At 48.2% G+C, this 24,268-nt stretch overlaps 1 protein-coding gene and 1 long non-coding RNA gene across 7 annotated transcripts in view; one reads left to right on the forward strand and one right to left on the reverse strand.

Annotated features, from left to right (window-relative positions):
• Nucleotides 1–3,878: 3,878 nt before the first annotated feature.
• Nucleotides 3,879–5,541, forward strand: LOC131496783 (uncharacterized). The gene is made up of 2 exons (XR_009254647.1): nt 3,879–4,136; nt 4,235–5,541. It is a non-coding gene; the product is annotated as an uncharacterized LOC131496783 (long non-coding RNA).
• A 1,940-nt stretch (nt 5,542–7,481) lies between these two features.
• Nucleotides 7,482–24,268, reverse strand: part of LOC131496726 (uncharacterized) — a 35,513-nt gene continuing 18,726 nt past the window's right edge. For 2 of the 6 annotated variants that reach the window (XM_058702490.1, XM_058702491.1), the window contains 4 exons: nt 20,392–20,543; nt 12,891–12,957; nt 12,692–12,800; nt 7,482–8,958 (listed from right to left, as the gene is read on the reverse strand). In XM_058702490.1, the coding sequence (XP_058558473.1) occupies nt 8,803–8,958; nt 12,692–12,800; nt 12,891–12,957; nt 20,392–20,543 (484 nt within the window). In that variant the 3' untranslated portion in view covers nt 7,482–8,802. Of the gene's footprint in view, nt 8,959–12,691; nt 12,801–12,890; nt 13,029–20,391; nt 20,544–23,890; nt 23,968–24,268 lie in introns of all 6 variants that reach the window. The other 4 variants (XR_009254645.1, XM_058702489.1, XM_058702488.1 and 1 more) reach the window with 4 other exon arrangements.

Here is a 24,268-nt window from a genome sequence, read left to right on the forward strand (position 1 = left end):
TGGCCTTTCAGGGAGTTCTGAGGACCTTCGTGGGGATGGATCTTCAGAGATCAACAGATTCCCCAAACTACGTTTTGTAAATGGCTTGCTGCTCGGAGTTTATTTTCCCAGTCCAGTGAGATTGTCCCTCAGGAATCTGAGTGACAGAAAATGCTGTAAGGTCCCCGGGGCATGTTGACATTGTTATTAATGATCCCAAACTATTTTTGTGGTATGTGGACTAGAGCCTTTCAACCACCGGGGGTGGGGGTGGGGGGGGGGGTGGGGGGGGGTGGTGCTTGAGCTGGGGTGGGGGGTGCAGTGGGGCAAGAGATAAGAGGTTTTAAGAGATTTGAGAGCTTTTAAGGAAGCAGAATCAACAGAATTGGAAAGAAGACCAGAAATGGGGCTGAGAGAAACAAAGGATTCAAAGCCGAGATTTTAATGGATTGTCCATTTGATGGAGAAGGCATGCAGTGGAGGAATATACCTTTTGTGTTGTGGGGTTGGTGATTATGCCTTGAGTCTGTGGCCTGGGACATGGCAGGTGCCTCGGAAAAGCCTTGGGAAGAGGGCGGAGCACCAGTTGGATGTCGGAGATTTGGGGTGTGAAGGAGATTCTAAATGGGAGGAAGGGATCCGTGAAATGCACATGGAAATTGAAGCCACGGTTCTGGATGTGAGCACGTAGGGAGGGAGTATAGTGGGAGAGAAGGGAGCGTCTGGTCAAGACTTTCAGTAGAGAACTTTTGGGGTTGAGGGAGAAAAGAGGATCATTTCGTTTAAAAATAGTCCACATTTCTTCGGAAAGGTAGCTGTGAACATGTAAACCTCGCAAGAACCAAAGGGACCCATTTAACAAGGTGTGAGCCACACAACAGTGATAGATGTGACAAAATCAGAGACGAATGGTTTGTTCAACTCGGTTGTTCATATGGACTCGACCTCTTGGAAGTTTCTGTTAGAGCCGGGGGTGGGGAGGAGGGGAGGGCTCCAACTGAATATATGGAGAGAAAATCACCCAGGAGAAAAGGAGCTGGCAGTAATCAAGTGCTTTCTTAGGTTAACATCTCAAAGGTTCAGCTGTGTTTCTGTGGAAATGGAGATCACCTCCCAAATGTGAGCATCTCTTAGTCTGCCTCTAAAATGACTGTAAGAAGGGGCACCTGCACAACTCGGTTAAGCGTCCAGCTCTTGATTTCGGCTCAGATCATGACCTCACGGTTCATGAGATGGAGCTCTGAGTCGGGCTCTGAGCTGACAGCACGGAGGCTCCTGGGGAGTCTCTCCCTCTCTCTCTCTCTCTCTGCCCCTCCCCTGCGCACGTGGGTGCTCATTCTCTCTTTCTGTCTCAAAATAAATAAACATTAAAAAAATAAAATAAAATGACTTTAAGAAGAAAAGCTAAAATTAGCAAATGTATTGGGTCAAATGTCATCGGCTAGAATGTAAACAAGGAACAACCCTAGATGAGCTTATCGTGGAAGCTGCGGCAATGAGGAAGTGCTCAGGGTCACGGGTCCTGGGCGGCTCCATCCCCACCCACTTCAAGATGCTATATAAGCCCCTCCCCCCGCAGGAGGCGGCACCAGACCTCCCTCACCTCCCGAGTCTCCCTCCTCCCCTCTCCTGAGTCCTCTCTGCCGACACCATGGGGTGCTGTGGCTGCGGAAGTTGCGGTGGCTGCGGCGGCTGCGGCGGCGGCTGCGGTGGCTGCGGTAGTGGCTGCGGTGGCTGCGGCGGCGGCTGCGGCGGCTGCGGCGGCGGCTGCGGCAGCTGCACCACGTGCCGGTGCTACCGGGTGGGCTGCTGCTCCAGCTGCTGTCCCTGCTGCTGCGGCTGCTGCGGGGGCTGCTGCAGCGTCCCCGTGGTCTGCTGCTGCCGCCGCTCGTGTGGCTGCGGCTCGTGTGGCTGCGGGAAGGGCTGCTGCCAGCAGAAGTGCTGTTGTCAGCAGACGTGCTGTTGCAAGAAGCAGGGCTGCAGCTAGGCGGGCCACGTGGCCTCTGTCCCTGCCCAGGTGACCCTGGAACGTTCCTCTGCTCCATTCGCCTGCCCCACCTGTCCTCATGTGCTGTTCTGAGACTGACCCTCTTTGCTCCTGCATTGAGGTTCCTGTTTTTGTTTTTTCTTCTGCTTTGGGTGTTTTCAGGTTTCCCATCTGGAAAGTTTCTAATCAAATAGCCAACAGTGAAAACAAGGACGCGAGCACAACATGCTCGCTCTGAATGAAGAGCTGACCTCATGGGGCTCCATCAGATAGGATCGCAATTAATGTTCTTTAGACCTATGTGATTATTTCCTTCCCATGTCTGTGCTTCTACCTCTGCTCCTTTTTTAATCTTGTATTCCTATTTGTCGACAGCGTTTTTCTAAATGTCCTAATAAATACAAACTTTTAACATGAAAAATTTCTTTTTGCCTTTGTTTTGATTTTACCATATCCCACCTCCCGGAACATCTTAATCTCACTTAAAAGTCACTTGGAAGATGGGCAGTGAGAGCAGAGCAAGGCAAGGAACCATGAGAACAGCCTTCCTGCCCCCGCTGCCCATGCATTTCAGCTACTAACACCAACAGAGCACTTGGAAGTGATTTACCTACAACTGGAATTCTGTTTTGAAATGACGGTTTCAGTTACAGGGAAACAAGGGTCCCTAATTGATTAAAAATGCTGTTTTATTCACAAAGAGCCATTTCAAACAAATGTTCAGAAATACATCCACTACCAAAATATGGAGGGCTGCATTTGCCTTAGATTCCCATCTACTGGGGCCACTTATTCTTCGCATCAGGGGCAGAGCCCCACCCCTGCAGAGCAGGCCCCGTCACTTTCCCCTATGAATTTAGCGAGCAGTACACATTTAGACTCTCGGTATTATTAGTTTAGCTTTCGATCTCCCTAACTACAAAAAGTAATGCCATCAGGCTGTGCTAAGTGGGTCAGCTTTGGTGGATGTGGGATTTCTCTTCGTTCTTTTCTGTTTATATTAATTTAACCTTGGTTGGGGTATTGTGAAGGCTCAGGCTTACTTTTGGCTTCATTTCAGATCTTACTTAGTAACTGAAACTTTGATGGATGTTTTTAAGTTTTATTTTTGAGACTCATGAGCTTGGAGGGGCTCTGACTAGTCCTCTAATCTGTGTCCTTTTGCCAGACTGTGCTAGTCCATTCTGTTTTATTTATTTATTCTTAAATTTATTTTTAAAGTTTATTTATTTTGAGAGAGAGAGAGAGAGAGAGAGAGAGCATGAGAGGGGGAGGGGCAGAGAGAGAGAGAGAGAGAGAGAGAATCCTAGGTAGGTTTCGCGCTGTCAGCACAGAGCCCGACTCAGGGCTCGAACTCACAAAACTATGAGATCATGACCTGAGCTGAACTCAAGAGTTGGATGCGTAACTCACTGACCCACCCAATGACCCTGGTAGTCCTTTTTTTTTTTTTAATGTTTATTTAATTTTGCGAGAAAGATAGAGGCAGAGCATGAGCAGGGGAGGGGCAGAGAGAGAGGGAGACGTAGAATCCAAAGCAGGCTCCAGGCTCTGAACTATCAGCACAGAGCCCAACGTGGGGCTTGAACTCATGAACCATGAGATCATGACCTGAGCCGAAATCAAAAGGAAACTACAGTTCAGTTGGTCCTCAATAGCCTCATTCCCTTGGAAGATACCAATCGAAATACAAATGACATTTTATGATTCAGATTATGAGTAGTATTTAGAAGGATTTAAATATTTTGGAAGAATGTGCTTTCTGTTGACAAATGTTCCCTGAGAAACCCCTAGCTATAAAGGCAGGTTTGAAGCCAGTTCAAAGATGGAGTAGATCCTGCCTTGGAGGGTCATTGGGTGGGGTGGGTTGTGTACAAAGAATTATAACCCAAGGCCAAGTGTGATACTGGCTGTAGGCATCTCCATCAGAGGTGCAGAGGTAGTTCTTGAAAACATCCAGAGTGGTTTCCATAGCACTGAATCTCGTGGCTTCTTGTTCCCTGTGGAGTCCTCTCTGTCACGTTTGCTCTGGTTTGGACCAGAGCCGGAGAGTGGCAGAGCCTATCGTCACTGCAACGTGAGGGTCGGCCCTTGTCTTTGCAATAACTGTCCTCATCTTTTGCCCCGAGGCACACATTTCCCAGACGGACGGAGTGCTGAAAAGAAAGAGGTGGGTCGCAATTTAAGGGAAATATTTCTGTAGTTCAACTGAACTCAGCAAATGTCTTCCTTTTCCAATCTGATATTATTCTCACTTTGTTTTCCCAGTGATTCAGACGGCCTAAATGAAGACCGATATTTGCAATTGGATCCCAGACAGGCACGTTCAAGCAACTGACGCGAGACGTGGGATATGCGCTCACACGGAGTGCTCTTCCCGTGCTTTCCAGCCCTCGCCACCAAGCCCCGATACATGGATCCTGTCTGACTGCCTTGTGAATTTTGTCATAGCTTCATATAGTGGGAATGAGTGTGGACCCTGCTCGGGAGGAAGAAGCGAGAGCCGAGTGTATGCAGGCAAAGTAGGAAGCACACTGCACACGCATGCCACATTGTGGGTACAACAGCCCTACATTTCCTCCTTCTTTTTTTCAACTTGATTATTTAAAGTTTATTTATTTATTTTTGAGAGAGGTGGGCGTGGGGCTAGGGACAGAGGGAGATTGGGAATCCACAGCGGTGCAGAGCCCAACGTGGGACTTCATCCCATGAGCCATGAGATCACGATCTGAGCTGAAATCAAGAGTTGGATGCTTAACTGAGTCACCCAGACGCCCCATGCTTCTTTCTTTTAAGTATCAGGGACAGCTTGTCACACAGATTTACCTAAGCCACAGCATCAATTTAGGCTTGTGACTCAGGACCCCCATAAACACACGTATTGTTGACAGTCATCAGGCGTGTCCCAAAAGTATTGTTTTGTCAGGGCGGCCCTAACAAAATACCATACATGGGGTGGCTTAACCGCCAGGAATTTATTTTCTCACAGTTCTGGAGGCGGGAAGTCCAAGATCAAGCCCAAGTTCCGTGGCTCAAGGCCCGAGATGAAGCTCGCAGTGGGTTTGGTCTGCAGCCTTTCTCCTCAGCTGCAAGATGGCTGCCTTCTTGCTCTGTCATCGCACGGTCTTCCTTCTGGGCACGTCTGTGTCCTAATTTCCTCTTCTTCTAAGAACACCAGTCATATTTGTTTAGAACCCACCTTAAGGACCTTCTTTGGACTTAATCACCTCTTTAAAGAGCCCATTTCCAAACATAGTCACATTCTGAGATGCTGGGAGTGAGGGCTTCGACATCCGGATTTGGGGGGGATGCAATTCAGCCCATAACAAAAGAGTAACAAAACATACAGAAGTCTAATGCTTTGTCCTTCATTTACGTGGTTTTGTTAGTGACCTTTGTTTAATATAATCTGGACTTTGCTTTTTTTTTTTTTTCTGCCAATAGCCATTACAGATTTACCCTTACTTTCTTTTCTATATCAGATTGTCAGCTAACAAAGGAATTGCGTCTTGGTGTCCCTCCCAGGACCCAGCACGATGTTTGACAAATAAACGTTCAAGAACGGTCGCTGGTTCGCCCTGCTGCCTGGATCCTTTCTTCACCCGTTGATGTCAATACTGAGTGATGGCAACTTAGCCAATCCTGACAGCCCCCATCTCCTACTTTTACTGCCTGAAAAAAAAGCTCACATCTCTAGTGAGCGGGACGGGGAGAGCAGAAGCTGAAGACGTGCTACATCTTTGATGCTCGGAGGGCCGCGTGTCCCAGGATTCAGCCGGTCAACCTCACTTTGTGGGAAAACTGCCACAAGGAGTCCTCAGTGAGGAAAGGCTGGGGGAGAGATGGATGGGACTCTCTCTTGCTGAGAATAGTTATGTGACAGGAGGTGGTTCTAAAGGCGGAGGCTGGGGGTGGCTCGGTTGGTTGAGCATCTGATTTCAGCTCAGGTCATGATCTCACAGTCCAGAGTTTGAGCCCCGCATCAGGCTCTGTGCTGACAGCTCAGAGCCTGGAGTCTGCTTCGGATTCTGTGTCTCCCTCTCTCTCTGCTCCTCCCCCTGCTCATGCTTTGTCTGTCTCTCTCTCTCAAAAATAAAATGAAATAAAAATTAAAAAAAAATAAAGACGGAGCCAGGCAGAAGTGTGAATCAGAGGATGGGGACCATGGGATAAACTCTAGAGGCTGAGAGTAACTACGGAGTGCCGAGTAGTCAGAGGGCACTAAATAAAAGCTCAGGGCTCTTGGATGCGGAAAAGGAACCAGACATAGAGATGGGTGGGTGTCAACTTAGAGTCTGAGGAAGCTCACGTCAGACCTCCTTCTCAAACCCTATCTTCTGAATTCCCAGGGGCAAGGAAGACTATCTTTTCAGGGGCTCCCTTTGGGGGTCTTACTTAACATGGTTACTCAATTCCTGTTTCCTTTTGTGATTTCATTGCATTTGGTCACTTCAGCCTATTTAAGCATCTGTCTTTGTCAGGCTCTACCTAGAATGGCAAGGAAATACCCCACGTGGACTTGTGGTGTTGGAGCAAGAATGTCCTTCTCCTGGGAGACAGACCCCAGGAGCTTGGCTTCCCTCAGCCCCAGCCCCACCGCCAGACCCAGCCGGGAGTCCCCTGCCTCCTTTCTCTCTCGGCCCACTGCTAAACCAACCACGATGGATCAAGAATCTGGAATCTACACAGAAAAGAACCAGCAGGGAGCACTATGGGAAATTAACAGAAGGGGGTTTGCGGGACACATTTTATTGTGTGTGTGGTGCGGACTCCTTCGGACAGAGCTGGAGGTGTGGGATGGAGGTTGCCCATTTTGATTATGTTGAATCTAAACCTCCTCTTCTGCCCTTACATCTGAAGGCTGACTTTGTAGTTTGCGGTGGCTGACAGACAGCCTTCCGTGGCGTCTGCCATGGATCCGGCAGAAACTTCTGGAAGGGATGCACAGGAGGGTATGGATGCTTAGCCGGGCGATGGCTGAATGGGAAGCACTCGTGGACCACAGAGCTAATGGGCAAAGAGATGCAAAAAACCCGAGGCTTCCATTTATGTTGCCTTTTGGGGAAATTCTCAGCAACGAGGCCATAACATTCAGGATGGATGTGCAGTAGAAGAAGACTCTAGGAGCAAAAAGTGACCGTCATAAGTGATAAGCCTCAAAAGTTTTGACCATGCCCCTAAGTGATCGGACGATTATGGAAGGTGTGTATGGATGCCCATGCAGTCCGTCTTCTGTTGCTAAGACTCTATCAAGGGAGAGATTTGGGAAGAGTTTCCTCTATGACATTCAGCTGTTAAGACAGAGGATGTGCCCCTGAGTTCCCCGCTTCTTGAGAAACCCACAGTGGGTTGACCATTCACTAATCCACCTATATGTGTTGCAAACAATTTAGCTTTGGTTCATCGCTGTCTTCACATACGTACTATCTGCCTCATCTGTTGAGATTGAAATGCATTTTCCCCCAGGGATCGACGGTTTAGAGGCTGGGAAGAAAAAAAGAAATGGGTCTTCGAGGCGGGTTCAGCCTAATTTATTAGGACGACGGTTGCTTTGCATTTACAGAGACAGCAAATGCAGTGGCAAAACCAGGACATAAATAAACACAAAGTCAAAGGCGTTTGGAGAAGGGAGAACATTAGCTATCCCGATTCATTTTTGTCGAGGACGAGATTCGAATGCGATTGACAGAGGAGACTACACATTTATTACTTTGGTTGGTGTTTATTACACGCAGATGGGATGACAGAAACTACAGGAGCGGGGGATTCCGACGGATTGGGGGTAAGGCTCCGGTCATGCTGGTGACTGAAAAGTGAGGAGCAGGCCGGGAGGGAGGGGGACGTCTTACCTACAGCAGGGTCGCTCGAAGCACGTGCCCAGATGCCAGGCCGCCCACCTAGCTGCAGCACTGCTTCTTGCAACAGCACTTCTGCTGACAACAGCACTTCTGCTGGCAGCAGCCCTTCCCGCAGCCACACGAGCCGCAGCCACACGAGCGGCGGCAGCAGCAGACCACGGGGACGCTGCAGCAGCCCCCGCAGCAGCCGCAGCAGCAGGGACAGCAGCTGGAGCAGCAGCCCACCCGGTAGCACCGGCACGTGGTGCAGCCGCCGCAGCCGCCGCCGCAGCCGCCGCCGCAGCCACCGCAGCCACTACCGCAGCCGCCGCAGCCGCCGCCGCAGCCGCCGCAGCCACCGCAACTTCCGCAGCCACAGCACCCCATGGTGTCGGCAGAGAGGACTCGGGAGAGGGGAGGAGGGAGACTCGGGAGGTGAGGGAGGTCTGGTGCCGCCTCCTGCTGGGGGAGGGGCTTATATACCAACCCTGGGGGAGAGTCCTGACCCAGGACTCAAGGCCATTTCCCTGTTGTTGTTGATGCAAATATCCATAGCAGAACCTCACATGGCCTTTTGTGCACTTCCTTAATGGGTCCTTCTGACTTGTAAACCTTGCTAAATTTATCTTTTACTTGTCTTTTTAAGGCCCTGTTTAAAATAGGACAGGAAGGAACTATGAAATCCTGGGGTTTTTTTGTTTGTTTGCTGGGGGTGGGGGTGGTTTTGGAGGATTTGGGGCAATTTTTTTTCTGGTAGAAGTCTAAGTGGGTCAGAGTTTCCCTTGGGTATGTTTCACATTTCTTGGTCGTATCAGCCCAGGTCAAAGATTTTTTTTTTTTTCATTCTTGTACCATTTATTACCATTTGCGAAGTGGTGAAGCATCCTTTTAGACAGAAGAGGACATTTTGAGATTCAAAGGGAAAGGTGATCCCAGGTCATATTATTTCGTCCTCCCAAGGCAGAGTTCCTTGGGTGTTTCTTCATCCCGTAACATCAGTTAGGAGGGGACTGTGGTTCCAAGGAGAAGGGATCCAGTGTTATCAGGGGTTATTACAGAGCGTCCTTCACATTCTGCCAGACGATAGAAGCACATCCTGAGCACAACATTCCCAAGCCATGTGCCAGACTCGAGCAGCCTTCTGCTATCATCAGCCTATTAAAAGAGAAAAACAAACCTCTAGGCTCAGTCCCTAGTGATCGTGGACCAGCCCGCCATGGACTGCTTCCTTGAATTGGTTGCTTCCATTCGGCCATCCGTATTCAGATCACTCTTTCCAGTTAAGGGTAAATAGTGAAGGCAATCAGCACAGTCTGCAGGTCAGGTTCTGTCGACTATTGCGGAATATGAAACTGCTTTTACCGGCCATCCTGGGACAGTCCGAGTGGCACACAAATGAGGCAAGCCCAGGTGTCCTGTCAGCCCCCTGAATGAGCCTGAGTCAAAGGAGCTTGGAATAATGTTATGAACCGGGCCTTTAACACAGGACACACTTCAGGTTACTTTTTAGTTGCTGTTAAAGAAGCCTTAAAACTTAACTAAGGAGGTAAATGACCTGTACTCTGAAAACTATAAAACTTTGGTGAAAGAAATTAAAGACGACACAAGTAAATGGAAAGATAGTCTATGTTCATGAGTTGGAAGAACCAACATTGTTAAAATAAAATAAAATACTACCCAAAGCAATCTGCACATGCATTGCAATCCTTATCAAAATACCAACAGCATTTCTCACAGAACTAGAACAAATAATCCTAAATTTCTACGCAACCAAAAAAAGACCCTGAATAGCCAAAGCAATTTTGAAAAAAAAAAAAAAAAAAAGAGCAAGACTTGATGTATCACAATCCCAGTTTTCAAGGTGTACTACAAAGCTATAGTAATCAAAACAGTATGGTACTGGCCAAAAAGAAGTACATAGATCAGTAGAACAAAATGAAGAGTCCAGAAATAAACCCAAGCTTTTATGGTCAATTAGTCTATAACAAAAGAGGCAAGACTATACAATAGGAAGCAGACAGTCTCTTCAGCAAATCGTGTTGGGAAAACTGGGCAGTTACATGCAAAAGAATGAAATTGGACCACTTTCTTACACCATATACAAAAGTAAACTCAAAATGAAAGACCTAAATGTGAGACCTGAAACCATAAAAGTCCTAGGAAAAAAACAAAACAAAACAAAAAACAAAACAAAACAAAACAAAAAACATAGGCAGTAATCTCTTTGACATCAGCCACAGAAATATTTTTCCAGAAGTGCCTGGGTGGCTCAGTTGGTTAAGTGACCAACTCTTGATTTCAGCTAAAGTCATGATCTCACAGTTCATGGGATCAAGTCCTGGGTCAGGCTCTGCACTGATAATGTGGAGCCTGCTTAGGATTCTCTCTCCCTCCTTCTCTCTCTGCCCTTCCCCACACTCACTCTCTCTCTCTCTCTCTCTCAAAAATAAATAAATAAGCATTTTTTAAAAAAGAAATATTTTTCCAGATATGTCTCTTTTGGCAAAGAAAACAAAAGCAAAATTAATTATTGCAACTATATCAAAGTAAAAAGCTTTTGCACGGTGACAGAAAGCATCAACAAAACCAAAAGATGAATAGGAGAGGTTATTTGCAAATGATGCATCCAATAAGAGGTTAATATGCAAAATACATAAAGAACTTATACAAGTCAACACCCAAAAGGCAACGATGCAATTAATACATGGTCAGTGGACATGAACAGACAATTTTCCAAAGAAGATGCAGAGATGGCCAGCAGACACATGAAAAGATGCTCAACATCACTCATCATCAGGGAAATGAAACTCACAATTACAAGGGGCAATCACCTCACACTGGTCAGAATGGCTAAAGTAAAAAACACAAGAAATGACAGGTGTTGGCAAGGATACGGAGCAAAAGGGATCCTAGTGCACTACTGGTGGGAATGCAAACTGGTGCAGCCACTGTGGAAAACAGATTGGACATTCCCTAAAAAATTAAAAATAGAATTTACCATATGACTCAGTAATTCCACTCCTGGGTATTTCCCCAAGAGGTTACAAAAACACCAATTCAGAAAGATACATGCAGTCCTATGGCTACTGCAGCATTACTTACAAGAGCCAAGAGAAGCCACCCAAGGGTCCATCGATAGATGAACGGATAAAGAAGATGTGGCATCTATCTACAATGGAATATTATTCAGCCATAGAAAAGAATGAAATCTTGCCATCTGCAACATGGATGGATCGAGAGGGTGTAATGCAAAGTGAAATAAGTCAGAGAAAGACGAATACCATGTGATCTCACTCATAACGTGGAATTTAAGAAGCACAGCAAACAAACAAATTAAAAAAAGAGACAAGCAAAAAAAACCCAGACTCTTAACTACACAGAACAAGCAGATGGTTACCAAGAGGGGAGGTGGGTGGACAACTGGGTGAAACGGGTGAAGGGGATTAAGAGTTCACCCATGATGAGCACTGAGTAAGGTAAGGAAGTATGGAATCCCTACATTGTACACCTGAAACTAACGTCTCACCGTAGGTTAATTACAGTTGAATTTTTTTAAAGTCTTAAAGATGACTTCTTTGTAAATGCAACTGTGTCCTGCTTTTCAGAACAGAAAGACAGGGAAGTGGTTTGGGGCTCTCCGTTGCACAGACCTGTAAATCATGCCTGCACCTACCTGACTTCAGTCACTACAGTCCTAAGATAACCGCTGTATAAAATAGCTGATTCATTTCTGGCTGCTACTTTTTTGTTGGAATGTGATCATGCCCTGTGGATTTTTAGTAGTTGTTCTATCTTGTGCCAGGATAAAGACAGAGCAATGCAATTGCTTAAATAACTATCCTGGAAAACACCCAGTGAGCAAGCATTTCCTTTGTGCCTTCAGCTCACACACATTTCTCCCCAGTGCTCTGACCTTCAAGATTCATCTGTTCTTATATGAAAGGGCCCCTGAACTTCTGTTTTCAGGCACATTAAGATTTTCCATCGAGTAAACTTGGGGGGAAGCAGCGTACACAATTTAATAAATAGTTGTTGAATTATCCTTGTCTTACGACGAAGTAACTCTGACATCTGCAAGATGAATCCATGCAAAGAATTCCAATGCATGGACAAGAACCAGAATAACCCTGTCCATTGACTTTCTCAGAGCTATAGAAAAAAGGAGTTGATTCTGGGGAAGCCTGGGTGGCTCAGTCGGTTGAGTGTTTGACTCTTGATTTCGGCTCAGGTCATGATCCCGCAGTTTGTGGGCTCGAACTCCATGTTGGGCTCTGCGCTGATAGCTTGGGATTCTGTCTCTCTCTCTCTCTCTCTCTCTCTGCCCCTCCCGCTCTCATGTGCACACTCTCTCTCATTTTTTCTCAAAATGAATAAACATTTGTTTAAAAGAAGAAGTTGATTCTGAGTTTATGTAGGAGAAAGGGAACTGGGAAGACTGATATGGACCCTCTATCGCGGGAAAGTCTTCCTTCCCATATAAGACCTTATAAGGATGGGAGATGGGAAAATGTGAGGGGCGATCCAGGCAGCGCCCACCATAGGCCTGCAGCTGGCACTTACAAGGTGGGACCCAGGGGGAGCAGGGACGGCTGAGGACACTGAGAGCCCAGCCTGAAACATAGGTAGAGGTAAGGGTAGAGATCCTTGGGTTCAGGTGTCCCCCGCGTTTCGAAAGCTCAGGCCTTCAGTGGTTAGGCTACTTTGCTTTTACAAAGACCTACATTAGGACCTGCTGTTTTTGCTAACGGAAAGAAATCTCAAGAGGTTGTTCACTTTTACAATAAAGGCCCCAGTAGCGTTCAGCATTTGTAGAGGCAGCACTGCCCCTGAGCAGAAGAGCAGCTCCCCGCCCCCCCCGCCCCCACCCAGCTCCTTCTCAGGGACGCACCCTCAGCAACTCCACGTCTCCGCATCCGGCCTCCAGAGCTTTGAACTGCGTCTCTGAGTATCTGTGATTTGTCTCCATTGATTTTGTGCATCTGTCGGCAAGCTGTGTCCTAAGGTTGCAAAAAAGCCAAAGAGAGGTGATTTGGGGTTCTGGGAACGCTCAGCATTTGCTCCGTGTAAGTTAATGGTAATTGACTCACCACTTTCCGCCACTTTGGTTTTCGAAAGTGTTCATAGGAACGCTCCGCTTCCAGAGAGCAGGGACACCTGTGCTCTGGTAAAGAAGCATTAGAGGTGTGGAGTCAGTGAGAACTAGGATTCCGGGTTCTGGAAGGGGACTGACGACAGAACCAGGACGTGGGAAGGCGAGACCAAAAATAGAGACCAGTTAGGGGCACTTGGGTGGCGCAGTCAGTTAGTTAAGCCTCTGACTCTTGATCTCGGCTCAGGTCGTGATCTCACAGTTTGTGAGTTTGAGCCCCACGCCTGTGGGTTCTGTGCTGATGGTGCAGAGCCTGCTGGGGATTCTGCCTCTCCTTCTCTCTGCCCCTCCCCTGCTTGTGCTCTTTCTCAAAATAAATAAGTAAACTTAAAAAAAAAATTTTTTTTTTAATTAAAAAAAACAGGGATGAGTCAAAAGGCTTTTGCAACAGTCTTAGCCTGAGAGCCTCAGCGGTCTAGAGACTGGGGAAGAGAGGGAAGGAACAAATGGTAAGCAGGGCATGGAACATTCCCGAGAGGAGCCCCATTACAGTAGAGAAAACAGCATCACATTAACAGTAACACATGGTGTTTTACTAGATTTGCTACTTAGTCGCTCAGTAAGTGGTCAGTAAATATTGTTGAATGTACTGATCAGTTGATTAACTGAATTTTGCTCATCATTATGTATTATGTAGGTCCTCTCACCTCTCTTCAGCGTCCAGCAACATCCTGCCCCAACAACCATCACCCTGGGATCCCCACAAGGTATCAGTGGGCTCAAGAATGTAGCACTCAGTGGCCCTGGGAGAGGGCCCTTTTCTCCCCTGGCCAGTCCCCCAGGGCCTGCAGTGATGCAAGTCTGAGGCCTGGGGGGCAGGAAAAACCACGAAGGCACATGGTGGATCCCACCTCCTGCAGGTACTGCTCGAGGGGTGAAGGTCCTAAGCCAAAGCCATACCATGATGGAGCCCACACTGCCACCGGCCATCACACTGTCTTGTAGTAACTGCCACGGCCAACCTTCCTGGCCACATCTGTACCAACATCATCTTGCCCTGATGTCCCTCTGCTGCAATGGAGAAAATGTCTTCCCCCACCTTGTACCACACCCTGGACCCACCGGGCCTCACAGGAAGTGTTTCTCATTGCCTTTTTTTCCATATGCCTCAAGCCCAAGTCCATCATGAGATTCGACATCTATAGGTCCACGACACGAACCACTCAAAAGACCTTTAGTAATTGGGTCATTGGTCACAGGAATTAACCCCATCGCCTGGCTCTTGTCCCTTAAAATGACTTTACTTGCTTTTGTTTTTGTTAGGATGTGCCTCAGTTCATCCCAAGTGACCCCTGACAGACCCACCTCCCCATTTCTCAAGACCTAACCAGACATGTCAGAATCCCCAGACCAGTAGAGCTGAGACTCAGATGGGACTGTCATTGCCTAAATGTATGTGACATCATGGAAGCAGAACTGATAAATATTTGTGGTGACCCATATGGCTTTCCAACTACCTATTCTAGCTTAATGAGCTAGTCAACTCTATTCCTTCCCCTTCATATACTTGCTATTGCTCCCTGTTTTTGTATCAATTCTCCCTACCATCAGGTGAATATGTAAGTTTCTGCATATGGTACATGTGCTCCAAGTGTATTTGTGGAACGTCAAGGTGAAAAAGTTTAGAGAAATTCTTCACTGGGGCCCCCCATGCCCCGCTCTCCAGGCCATCTTTCAAACAAGATATCCAAATAATAAAGAAGATATTGACAGGATCATGATGGAGTTGAAATTGTCATTCAGAAGCTCTGCTCTTAAATGGACTGACATGGGATGGATTAGCACAGCACGACGTTACTTAAGGTCTATAAAGGAAATTGAATCATTTGTTTTTATCTTGAACATTTAACTGTGTTTCCATTACTTTTTGTTAGTGAAAGGATGGGAGACCTTTACACTATGTAAAAAGGTGTTCCTCTTTCCCTCCTAAAGGACAGAAAAGTTGCGCCTACCACCCTAGAGTTAAGAATGGATGTCACTGGATGTGGCAAGGGGATGTCTTTTAGGGATACTCCACAGGGCCCAAGGGATGATGGAAAAAATTAGTTAAGCTGGGAAAAGACAGAGACTAAAGAAATAAGGACTCAGAGCACACCAAGATCACCATAATATTTAATCTTAATGCTTTCCATTGTAAGAGTGCAGGAATCCCTACAGTTAGCCAAAGACTAGACTCCTACACAGATACCATCGAATGGGTTCTTTGCTTCTCTTGAATTTGTACCAAAGCTGGAAAAAATAACATTGGACAGTGATCAGATCTCAAAGTGTGACCGCATTCAGATTAACTTAGATATGGGAACGTCCGCTCAGCTTCATCCCGTTGGGAGATACAATAATCCCAACTCCCCAGCAGTACAGCCGGGTCATTGGAAACCAGAGAGCATTCCAATGTGTGACCCATTCGTCAGCAGCACAAATTCTTGCCTAAAGCCTGGCTCAAATGCATAAGCATGCCAGTTAAAAATAACCAGGCGTGGCTGTTGTAAACAGAGGGTACCATTCAGCGCATCTATCAATTAACTTCCTGCTTATAGTTCTACCTGAGATGATAAACCCTTGAGCAAAAGCAAGCCAACTTAACAAACATTTGTTGAACCCATTTTACGTGCCAGGCCACGCGGGCAGCACAAGGAAATGTACTTCTAAGTAACCCCAGCTGATCAGAGAGATGAGAAGAAATAACTGGGTAAACTGAGGAACAAAGAAGATTTAAATAATAGCCTAATAAGAGTTGACTCCGAGTATGGGCTGATTAAGTTCCAAGTGAATATTAAGCCTTGCAAGAGTTCCAAGGAGGGGCTAATTAAATCCAATCACATAGAGAAAGTAGGAAAGCTTTATGAAGCAGGCAGAGCTCAAACTGAGTCTTGAATGGGAAACCAGATGGGAACAGGTAGAGAGGAGGAAGGAGCAGCGGGTGGGGGTACAGTCTGGGATCATCCTGCATAAGCTGCTTCCTCCCTCCACCTCCAGCGGTGTGACCTGATTTTTCTATACCTCAATTTCCTGATGAAAATAATAATCCCTATACCATAGGACTGTAAATATGATCATACACAGAAACGCTTAGAATAGAGCTTGGGACAGACCTCATAAATGTTAGCCAACGTGAGTATTTCGAGGTAGGCTGCACGTCGTAAGGGAAAATACAAGACTCCTCCAGGAGGCAGAAAAGAAAGCACATGTGCCTATAGTGTAAAGTTTATTCCAGAGAATTAGTAGATATTCAGGCTGCAAATACAAGTTGAAACTAAGTCTGAACTGTAGGTCGGAGAGACTTCGATGTTTCTTTTGCAAGCGAATTATGTGGCATGTAGAAATGGTATTTTAGGAGCACGTACCTGGCAGCAGCTTGTAGGATAAATTAAAGACGAAAACCTATAGAGAGACCAATGAGATGACTCTAGGTAGGAAATTCCATCCGCGTTAAAAATTCAAGGATCTCAAATGCAAACGTCTTATTAAAATTCTTGTTCGTCATAATACATTCACTAATGAACACAATGGGCTTATGTCTTAGAAGCGACTACAGTTCGGGGCGCCTGGGTGGCTCAGTCGGTTGAGCGTCCGACTTCAGCTCAGGTCATGATCTCACACTCCGTGAGTTCGAGCCCCGCGTCGGGCTCTGTGCTGGCAGCTCGGAGCCTGGAGCCTGCTTCGGATTCTGTGTCTCCTCCTCTCTCTGCCCCGCGCCCCCAACCCCCCTGCTCATGCACTGTCTCTCTGTCTCTCAATAATAAATAAACGTTAAAAAAAAATTTAATAATAAAATGTGTATTTATTTTGAGAGAGAGACAGAGGGTGTATGTATGTGCATGAGCAGGGGAAGGGCAGAGAGAGAAAGAGAGAAAGTGAGAGAGAATCTGAAGCAGGCTCCACGCTCAGTGTGGAACCCGATGCAGGGCTTGATCCCATGAACCATGAGACCATGACCTGAGCCAAAATCAACAGTCGGTCGTTTAACCGACTGAGCCACACACCCACCCCTATTTTTTTTTTCAGCTCTTTTAATATTCCAGAAATAATTCTAAGTATTTTATCTGACTTGATTCTTGCAATAACCTTCCAAAGAATATACTGTCCATGCTCCCAGTTTACAGATGAAGAAAAAGTAAGACACTGGAACATTAATTGTCTTAAGGCCACAAAGAAACTGGAGTCAGGACAGCGGCACAGGCAGCCTGATCCCAGAGCCAGCCCTCTCAACCACTCCACAACCCTGTACTTCCTGTCTTCAAAGTTCAGCATCTAGATCAGGGGTCAACACGCTAAGGCCCACTTTTGGCCTGCCACCTATCTTTGTAAACGAGGTTTTATTGGAACAAAGCCACTCACACATTTAAGTGTTGTCTGTGGTAGTTTCCAGTCACGGTGGCTAAATTGAGTCATTGCGACGGAGATCATGTGACATTCATCCGGTCCTTGACGGAAAAGTTTGCCAAACCCTGGTCTGGATTATGCAGCGTGCTCAGTCCAAAAGGAATTCTGAGTACAGGCAGACTGTTTTTGACCTGATACCCCGACGAGCTGCAGTGGGGTACGAGGGTGGCCTCTTTTGCTCTCTCTCCCGCTCAAATAAGCCACACCCTTCTCTGAGCTTTTGCAACTGACTTCCCTCCTCCGTGGAACCTGTTTTGTTCCCATCGCCAGAACTGGGATGGCTTTCCTATTTATTTACCAGTCTTTGGGATCACGGGCACCTAGTCACAGTCTGCGAATAACCAATTTAAAGTGATATTTCTTTCCAACAAATGAATACTATTCCATGTAGAAAATCTGTTTTTGTATCTGCATAGAAATAACAGCGGTAGAGTAAGTGGGGAATATTTGGATCCATGTAACACTCCTTCCCAAGGCTAATGTGGGGTGAATGAGGCACCCACCTGGGGTGAAAATTTAAGGTGGCACCCAAAACCTGAAATCATCACGATATTTTTAATGCAATATTTAAAAAAAAAATCAAAGTAGGTGCAAGAAGCCCCTGATGAAAACCATAACAACATTTTACCAAAACAGAGGGCTGGACACCGCACTTGCCTGACTCGGCCTCCCCTAGTCCCAACCCCGCAGCTTACTACACAACATTTAACACGGTTTAGTACCGACTAGTTCTTTCAATGCCTCCACAAATCTACAAACATAGCGTACCCTCCCCTATTAAAGACTGTGGCAGGAGGGAAGATACATGTGGTTAGACGAGTACAAACGACTTAAGACCCCGTTGCCCCTGGAGCAGCTTTTCAATTCTAATCACTCCAGGAGAAAGGCCTCCACCATGAATGCCATGCCGAGTTCTACAAGGCCACCAAGATGAGCAAAGCTGGTTCCCACCTGCACACCTGCTCTACAGCACTGTCTGGGAGCTGAGAAAGCCAGCATGGCACCCAGCTGACTGGATTTGATCCAGGCTCCACCATACAGAGGCTGAGAGACTTCCCCTCACAACCCTGATTTCCTACGTACACAGTGGGGATGATTTTCATCCCTGCCTCTTAGATTGTTGTGTGGACCACATGGGAGGAGGCTTGCTAGAAATGTCAGCGGCCACCATCGATATCGTTGACTCCATGGGTGACGCAACGACCCGTTCCCCCGGCTCCCCCACCTGCCCTACTTAGTTCACCTGCCATCTAGTGTCCACCCACCTGTCCAGGCTGGAGCCCCCACTCTTGGATTCTTGAGTCCATTTGCTTCTCCACTCAACCTTGAAATGTTTCTTGAATGTCCCATTGTGTGGCAGGTCCAGCCGCCATCATTGGTGCCCAGATCACCACAGCAGCTTCTTGTCTGGGTTTCTGCCCCTCCCTCCACCCATTCTCCCTGTGCTGCCAGACTGGTATTTTCTCCAAAGTATATCACTCCTCCACTGAAATCCTTCAAAGAATTTTGCACAGTGTGGAACACAACGTCCGCCCATTTGTGCAATGTTTTTCCTGGTCCGGACTTTGCTCACCCCTCCAGCCCCGTCTCCTCACGTGACACCGTCACCCTCCACTCTGCAGCCACACCGAACTCGGGCTGCCCCCGTTGGTCACGCTGCCTCTCACCTCTGACCTTTGCACACAGTTGGGTGCCTCTGCCTGAAATAGACCCCAGCCCCGCCCTGTCCCCTGACACGCCCTCTTCCCAGAGGTTGCCTTAACCTTTCTGGACTTGGTCTAAGTGTCACTTCGTCCATGAGCTTTTCTATGACCCTGGCACCCCACCCGAAGCCTGGGTTAGGTCTTCCTGCATCTCCGTGACACCGCACGCTGCTCCCAGCCATAGCACTTGTCACATTACACAGTATTTCCCATGTACTTGTTTGTGTCCCTCATCACAGTGAGTAGCCCCAAGCCAGGAGCCGTCGTTCACCGTCTCCTAGCCCCAGTATCCGGCACAGCACAAGGCACAGTGAGTGAGCACCATTCTGGAGCCTGACTGGACAGTTACATCAGTGGGACAGAACTGAAAAAGTTGTATCTATAGATAGATAGGTTCCTCAAAAATTATGTAGACAGGGGCGCCTGGGCGGCTCAGGGGGTTGCGCTTCCGACTTCGGCTCAGCTCATGATCTCACAATTTGTGAGTTCGAGCCCCACATCGAGCCGTCAACGCAGAACCGGCTTCAGATCCTCTGTCCCTCTCTTCCCTCTTCTGCTCGCACCCTCTCTCTCTCAAAAATAAATAAACATTTAAAAAATTACACAGAGGGGCGCCTGGGTGGCGCAGTCGGTTAAGCGTCCGACTTCAGCTCGGGTCACGATCTCGCGGTCTGTGGGTTCGAGCCCCACGTCGGGCTCTGTGCTGATGGCTCAGAGCCTGGAGCCTGCTTCCGATTCTGTGTCTCCCTCTCTCTCTGCCCCTCCCCTGTTCATGCTCTGTCTCTCTCTGTCTCAAAAATAAATAAACGTTAAAAAAAAAATTTAAAAAAAATAAAATAAAATAAAAAATAAAAAATTACACAGATAATTAGAACAATATATATATATAATTATAAATACAATTTTATCTATCTATCTATCTATCTATCTACCATCATCTCCTGTTTACAAGTAACAATAGTAAGACACAGAATACGTTATCCGATACTATAAAAACAAGGAAGCGTTATGGGAGCTCAGAGGCAAAGAACTTCCTAGGCTAGGGGTGGGCAAGTGGGGAACATGGGATTTAAGCTGAAACCATGCCATCTGTACATGACCTTAGGTGGGTTCAAGACGCGTAAGCAGTAAGACTTAAAAAATAGCTAAAGTCCTGCCAGCCCCAGCCCCATGTCTCCTAGGTAACGATGGTAAACGTATACCTCCCACAGCATTTGTCAAGAAACCCGAAGCAAATCCACCAACTCCGAGACCGTTTCTGGAGACCGAGACTCCTCTTCCTTCCCGCGGTAAGCACTGGTGGACAGATACATCCCGCCCCCACCCCCCAGTAGTGAGTTAAGTAGCTGTCACCTGGATGAGCAGAGACCTTGTGTGGTCCAGAAATACCTCTGAGGAGTGCCGAGAAGGAACTTGCTGGAATGTGGCTCTCACCCAGGCAGCAGGGTTCAAGGACCACCTGGCGGTGTGAGGAACAGCCAGATAACAGCAGGTGCATGCATGAGCTTGGGAAGACAAAGAAGGGAAGGAAATAAATGAACAAGGACACGCATGTAAACTCTGAGAATCAATATGGTAGAGAAATAGGATTGCCAGGTTCGACGTCAGAAGAACCTGGGATTAAGTCAGGATTTATTAGCTGCATTTCTTGCGGTGAATTTCTTAACTGCCTCAAGCTCAGTCCTTTCATCGATGAAATGGGTCTAATACAACCCACCTCGAAGGGTTATGGGGAGGAATAGAAGCAACCATGCATGTAGAGGGGGGTCCACAGCAACTCACCACCCATCCTTTCTTTTCTGAATGGACATGGGCGGGGGAGCGTGAGCTGAATAAGGGGACCCCTCCGTTGCCCTGCTGCCGAAGCTGGGCTGGCAACGAGGTTGGCCCTGACGTCGACACTGTAAGTGGAATCAGCTCAGGCAAGGTCTTCCCTCCCCGAGGGCCTGCTGGGTGAGTTCGCTGCTGCCCGAAATCCGCAGAAACAGGAAATACACAGATGTTGGAGGCACAGCCAAGGATGCCAGCAAGAACAAGAGCCTTCCAGAGCCGTCCAGAGCACTCAAACTCCCCGGCAGGGCCAATGCTCCCCAAACTCCCCAGAAACCGCCTGGCACCGCAGGGTAGGGCCTACGTGCCTTCTTCCTCCCTTTGGGACCCTCTTCATTTCCTAAATCCGTTTCAAGACACAAAGCACCCCCTCACCACCACCAATTCCCACCGCCCTCGCCCCACCTGGAAAATCCCCCCTGTAAATCTGAGCACAGAAGCCCGTCAGGTGAACCGTCATTTCGGGGCAGCAGCAGAGGGGGCCGTGTGGCTCTCTGAGGAAGGGCTGTGGGTGCAGGGTCGGGTCCAGGGGTGGCCACAGGACCCTGCCGGGGTGCCAGAGCCAGAGTCAGAGCCCCATCTGCTGCGCCGCGGCCCGAGTGGCCGACACAGGAACGGACAGAAAATGGGACCAACGAAGAGATGTGATCGTGCATCAAGTCACTTTATTAGGAAGTTTAAAACAGCAGATGTAGACAGAGCCACAGAAGAGCCAGCACGCGGGCAGAAACCCCCAAAATGGCCAGAAGCCAGGCCCGAATATTTATCAGAGATGGAACATGACACACAAATAAACCCTTGGGGCTCGCAAGAGGCTGGGACTTTGCCCCGATGTCTTCTCACAAGCTCTTTGGTTGCATCGTGGTTCCGTGCTGCACGGTGGCGGGGAGGGAGGATTTGTGCCAGCGTGGGCACAGGAGGTTCTCGGAAGGACAAAGCAGGAGGAGGGGGAAAGCTGGTGACAGGCCGAGGGAAAGGAGACGGAGGAGGGTGGGCCAAGTCTTACCTGCAGGGCAGGGGGGCTCCCGCAGCTCCTGGGCAGGGGTGAGGCCGCCCGCCCGCCTAGCTGCAGCACTGCTTCTTGCAACAGCACTTCTGCTGACAACAGCACTTCTGCTGGCAGCAGCCCTTCCCGCAGCCACACGAGCCGCAGCCACACGAGCCGCAGCCACACGAGCCGCAGCCACACGAGCGGCGGCAGCAGCAGACCACGGGGACGCTGCAGCAGCCCCCGCAGCAGCCGCAGCAGCAGGGACAGCAGCTGGAGCAGCAGCCCACCCGGTAGCACCGGCACGTGGTGCAGCTGCCGCAGCCGCAGCCGCCGCCGCAGCCGCCGCCGCAGCCGCCGCCGCAGCCACCGCAGCCACTACCGCAGCCGCCGCAGCCGCCGCCGCAGCCGCCGCAGCCGCCGCCGCAGCCGCCGCAGCCACCGCAACTTCCGCAGCCACAGCACCCCATGGTGTCGGCAGAGAGGATTCAGGAGAGGGGAGGAGGGAGACTCGGGAGGTGAGGGAGGTCTGGTGCCGCCTCCTGCTGGGGGAGGGGCTTATATACCAACCCGGGAGGTGGGCGGGGGAAGACATGTGACCACTTCCCTGTTGTTTATTTCAGTTCCTATAGGAAAACTTCAGGTCCTTCCTGTTTATTTCCTGACACCTTCAGTCCCATTAAGTCACATATTTTCCGTTTAAGTAAATTTATCTCTGTTTCACCCAGTGGGAATATTTAGCAAAGAACCCAGCTAGCCCGTTTTCAAATATAGCTGGTCTTGGAATAGATGAGCCGGAGGAGACCCATCTGGCCACGGTTCGCCTTGCTCGCTAGTATCTCCGCAGGGGAATTGTTATTTCCCTTGACACCTCTTTCAGGAAAATGCTTAGGGGTCCTTTCAGCGGGAGGAAGAGAACATAGAACCTTAAATAAAGGAGGTAAGTTGCCGGGGCACCTGGGTGGCCCAGTCGGTTAAGCGGCCCACTTCGGCTCAGGTCACGATCTCACGGTTCGTGGGTTTGAGTTCCACGTCCGGTTCTGTGCTGACAGTTCAGAGCCTGGAGCCTGATTCGGATGCTGCGTCTCTCTCTCTCTCTCTCTCTCTCTCCCTCTCTGCTCCTCCCCCACTTGTGCTCTGCCTCTCTCTGTCTCTTAAAAATAAATAAATGTCGGGGCGCCTGGGTGGCGCAGTCGGTTAAGCGTCCGACTTCAGCCAGGTCACGATCTCGCGGTCTGTGAGTTCGAGCCCCGCGTCAGGCTCTGGGCTGATGGCTCGGAGCCTGGAGCCTGTTTCCGATTCTGTGTCTCCCTCTCTCTCTGCCCCTCCCCCGTTCATGCTCTGTCTCTCTCTGTCCCAAAAGTAAATTAAAAAAAAAAAAAGTTGAAAAAAAAAATAAAAAATAAAAAAAAAACAACTTGCAACGTCCACTCTTTCTACCCCTGGTCTGTATGTCACAGATCAAAGAGGCTACATACATCTAGACTAGAAGATACTTCTACCTCTCCTACCTGGGATAGGGAAGCCTGACTGCAATTAGAAAACTCATTCTCAGTGGAGAAGCCCACGGCCCCCGGATTCATCTTCAGGACCCTAGCGCCCTGCCTTGTGATTAATTCTCTGCGCATGAGTCACGTGTGTACATTTAGTCCCAGTCCCAGACCAGACCATAAGGTGAGGAGGAGGTGAGCTTTCAGAGGGAAGTTCCTCTGTCCCCAGAGACTCCCTCCTCTGATTGGCTGACCTCAGAGTGTTTGCATTAATCTAAAAATAACACTAACAGCTCATGACTTGCTCACATAAACAGCACTTTTCTGGGGGGGAGAAAGCACTACATTTTCCCCAAAATTTAGTGAACACAGTGACATTGTTTTACACTTCTGCAAACCTCTTTAATGTCTGACTTAGTCAAAGACGCCTGGATTCTCATTACCTACCTTCTGTGTTGAAACTGTTGTACGGCGTGGTTTTGATCAAAATGCATAAAGAAAACCCAGCCTCGCGCAGATGTGCAATTGAAAAGGATGCTCTTACCAGCCTCAGGGCCCCGCCTGGGTCCTTGAGCCACACACTGAAGACCGCCAGAACAGAGCTTTGGAAAATTTGGGCCCCTGAGGAAAGAAACCACTTAAAAATGCACCCAACTATTGACTTTAGCCTCATCAAGTATAATAAATCCCTACACATGGTTAGTATATGGTACAACAATGGCTCAATGCCATTTAATAAAACTTTATTGTTTCTATATTAAAAAAAAAAATCCTACCTTCTGCTGCTATATTTTCCAGTGGTGCACATTTTGTTGTTACTCAACAGTCCTCGGCTGATTGTCTTTAAACTAAAGTCCAGACTCACCAGTAACAATCTGACTCCAATTTGCTTTGCAGCCTAATCGTCTGTCGGGGGCTCTAG

The sequence above is a fragment of the Neofelis nebulosa genome, chromosome 2, assembly GCF_028018385.1.
Source record: "Neofelis nebulosa isolate mNeoNeb1 chromosome 2, mNeoNeb1.pri, whole genome shotgun sequence".
Classification (NCBI taxonomy): Eukaryota; Metazoa; Chordata; class Mammalia; order Carnivora; family Felidae; genus Neofelis; species Neofelis nebulosa.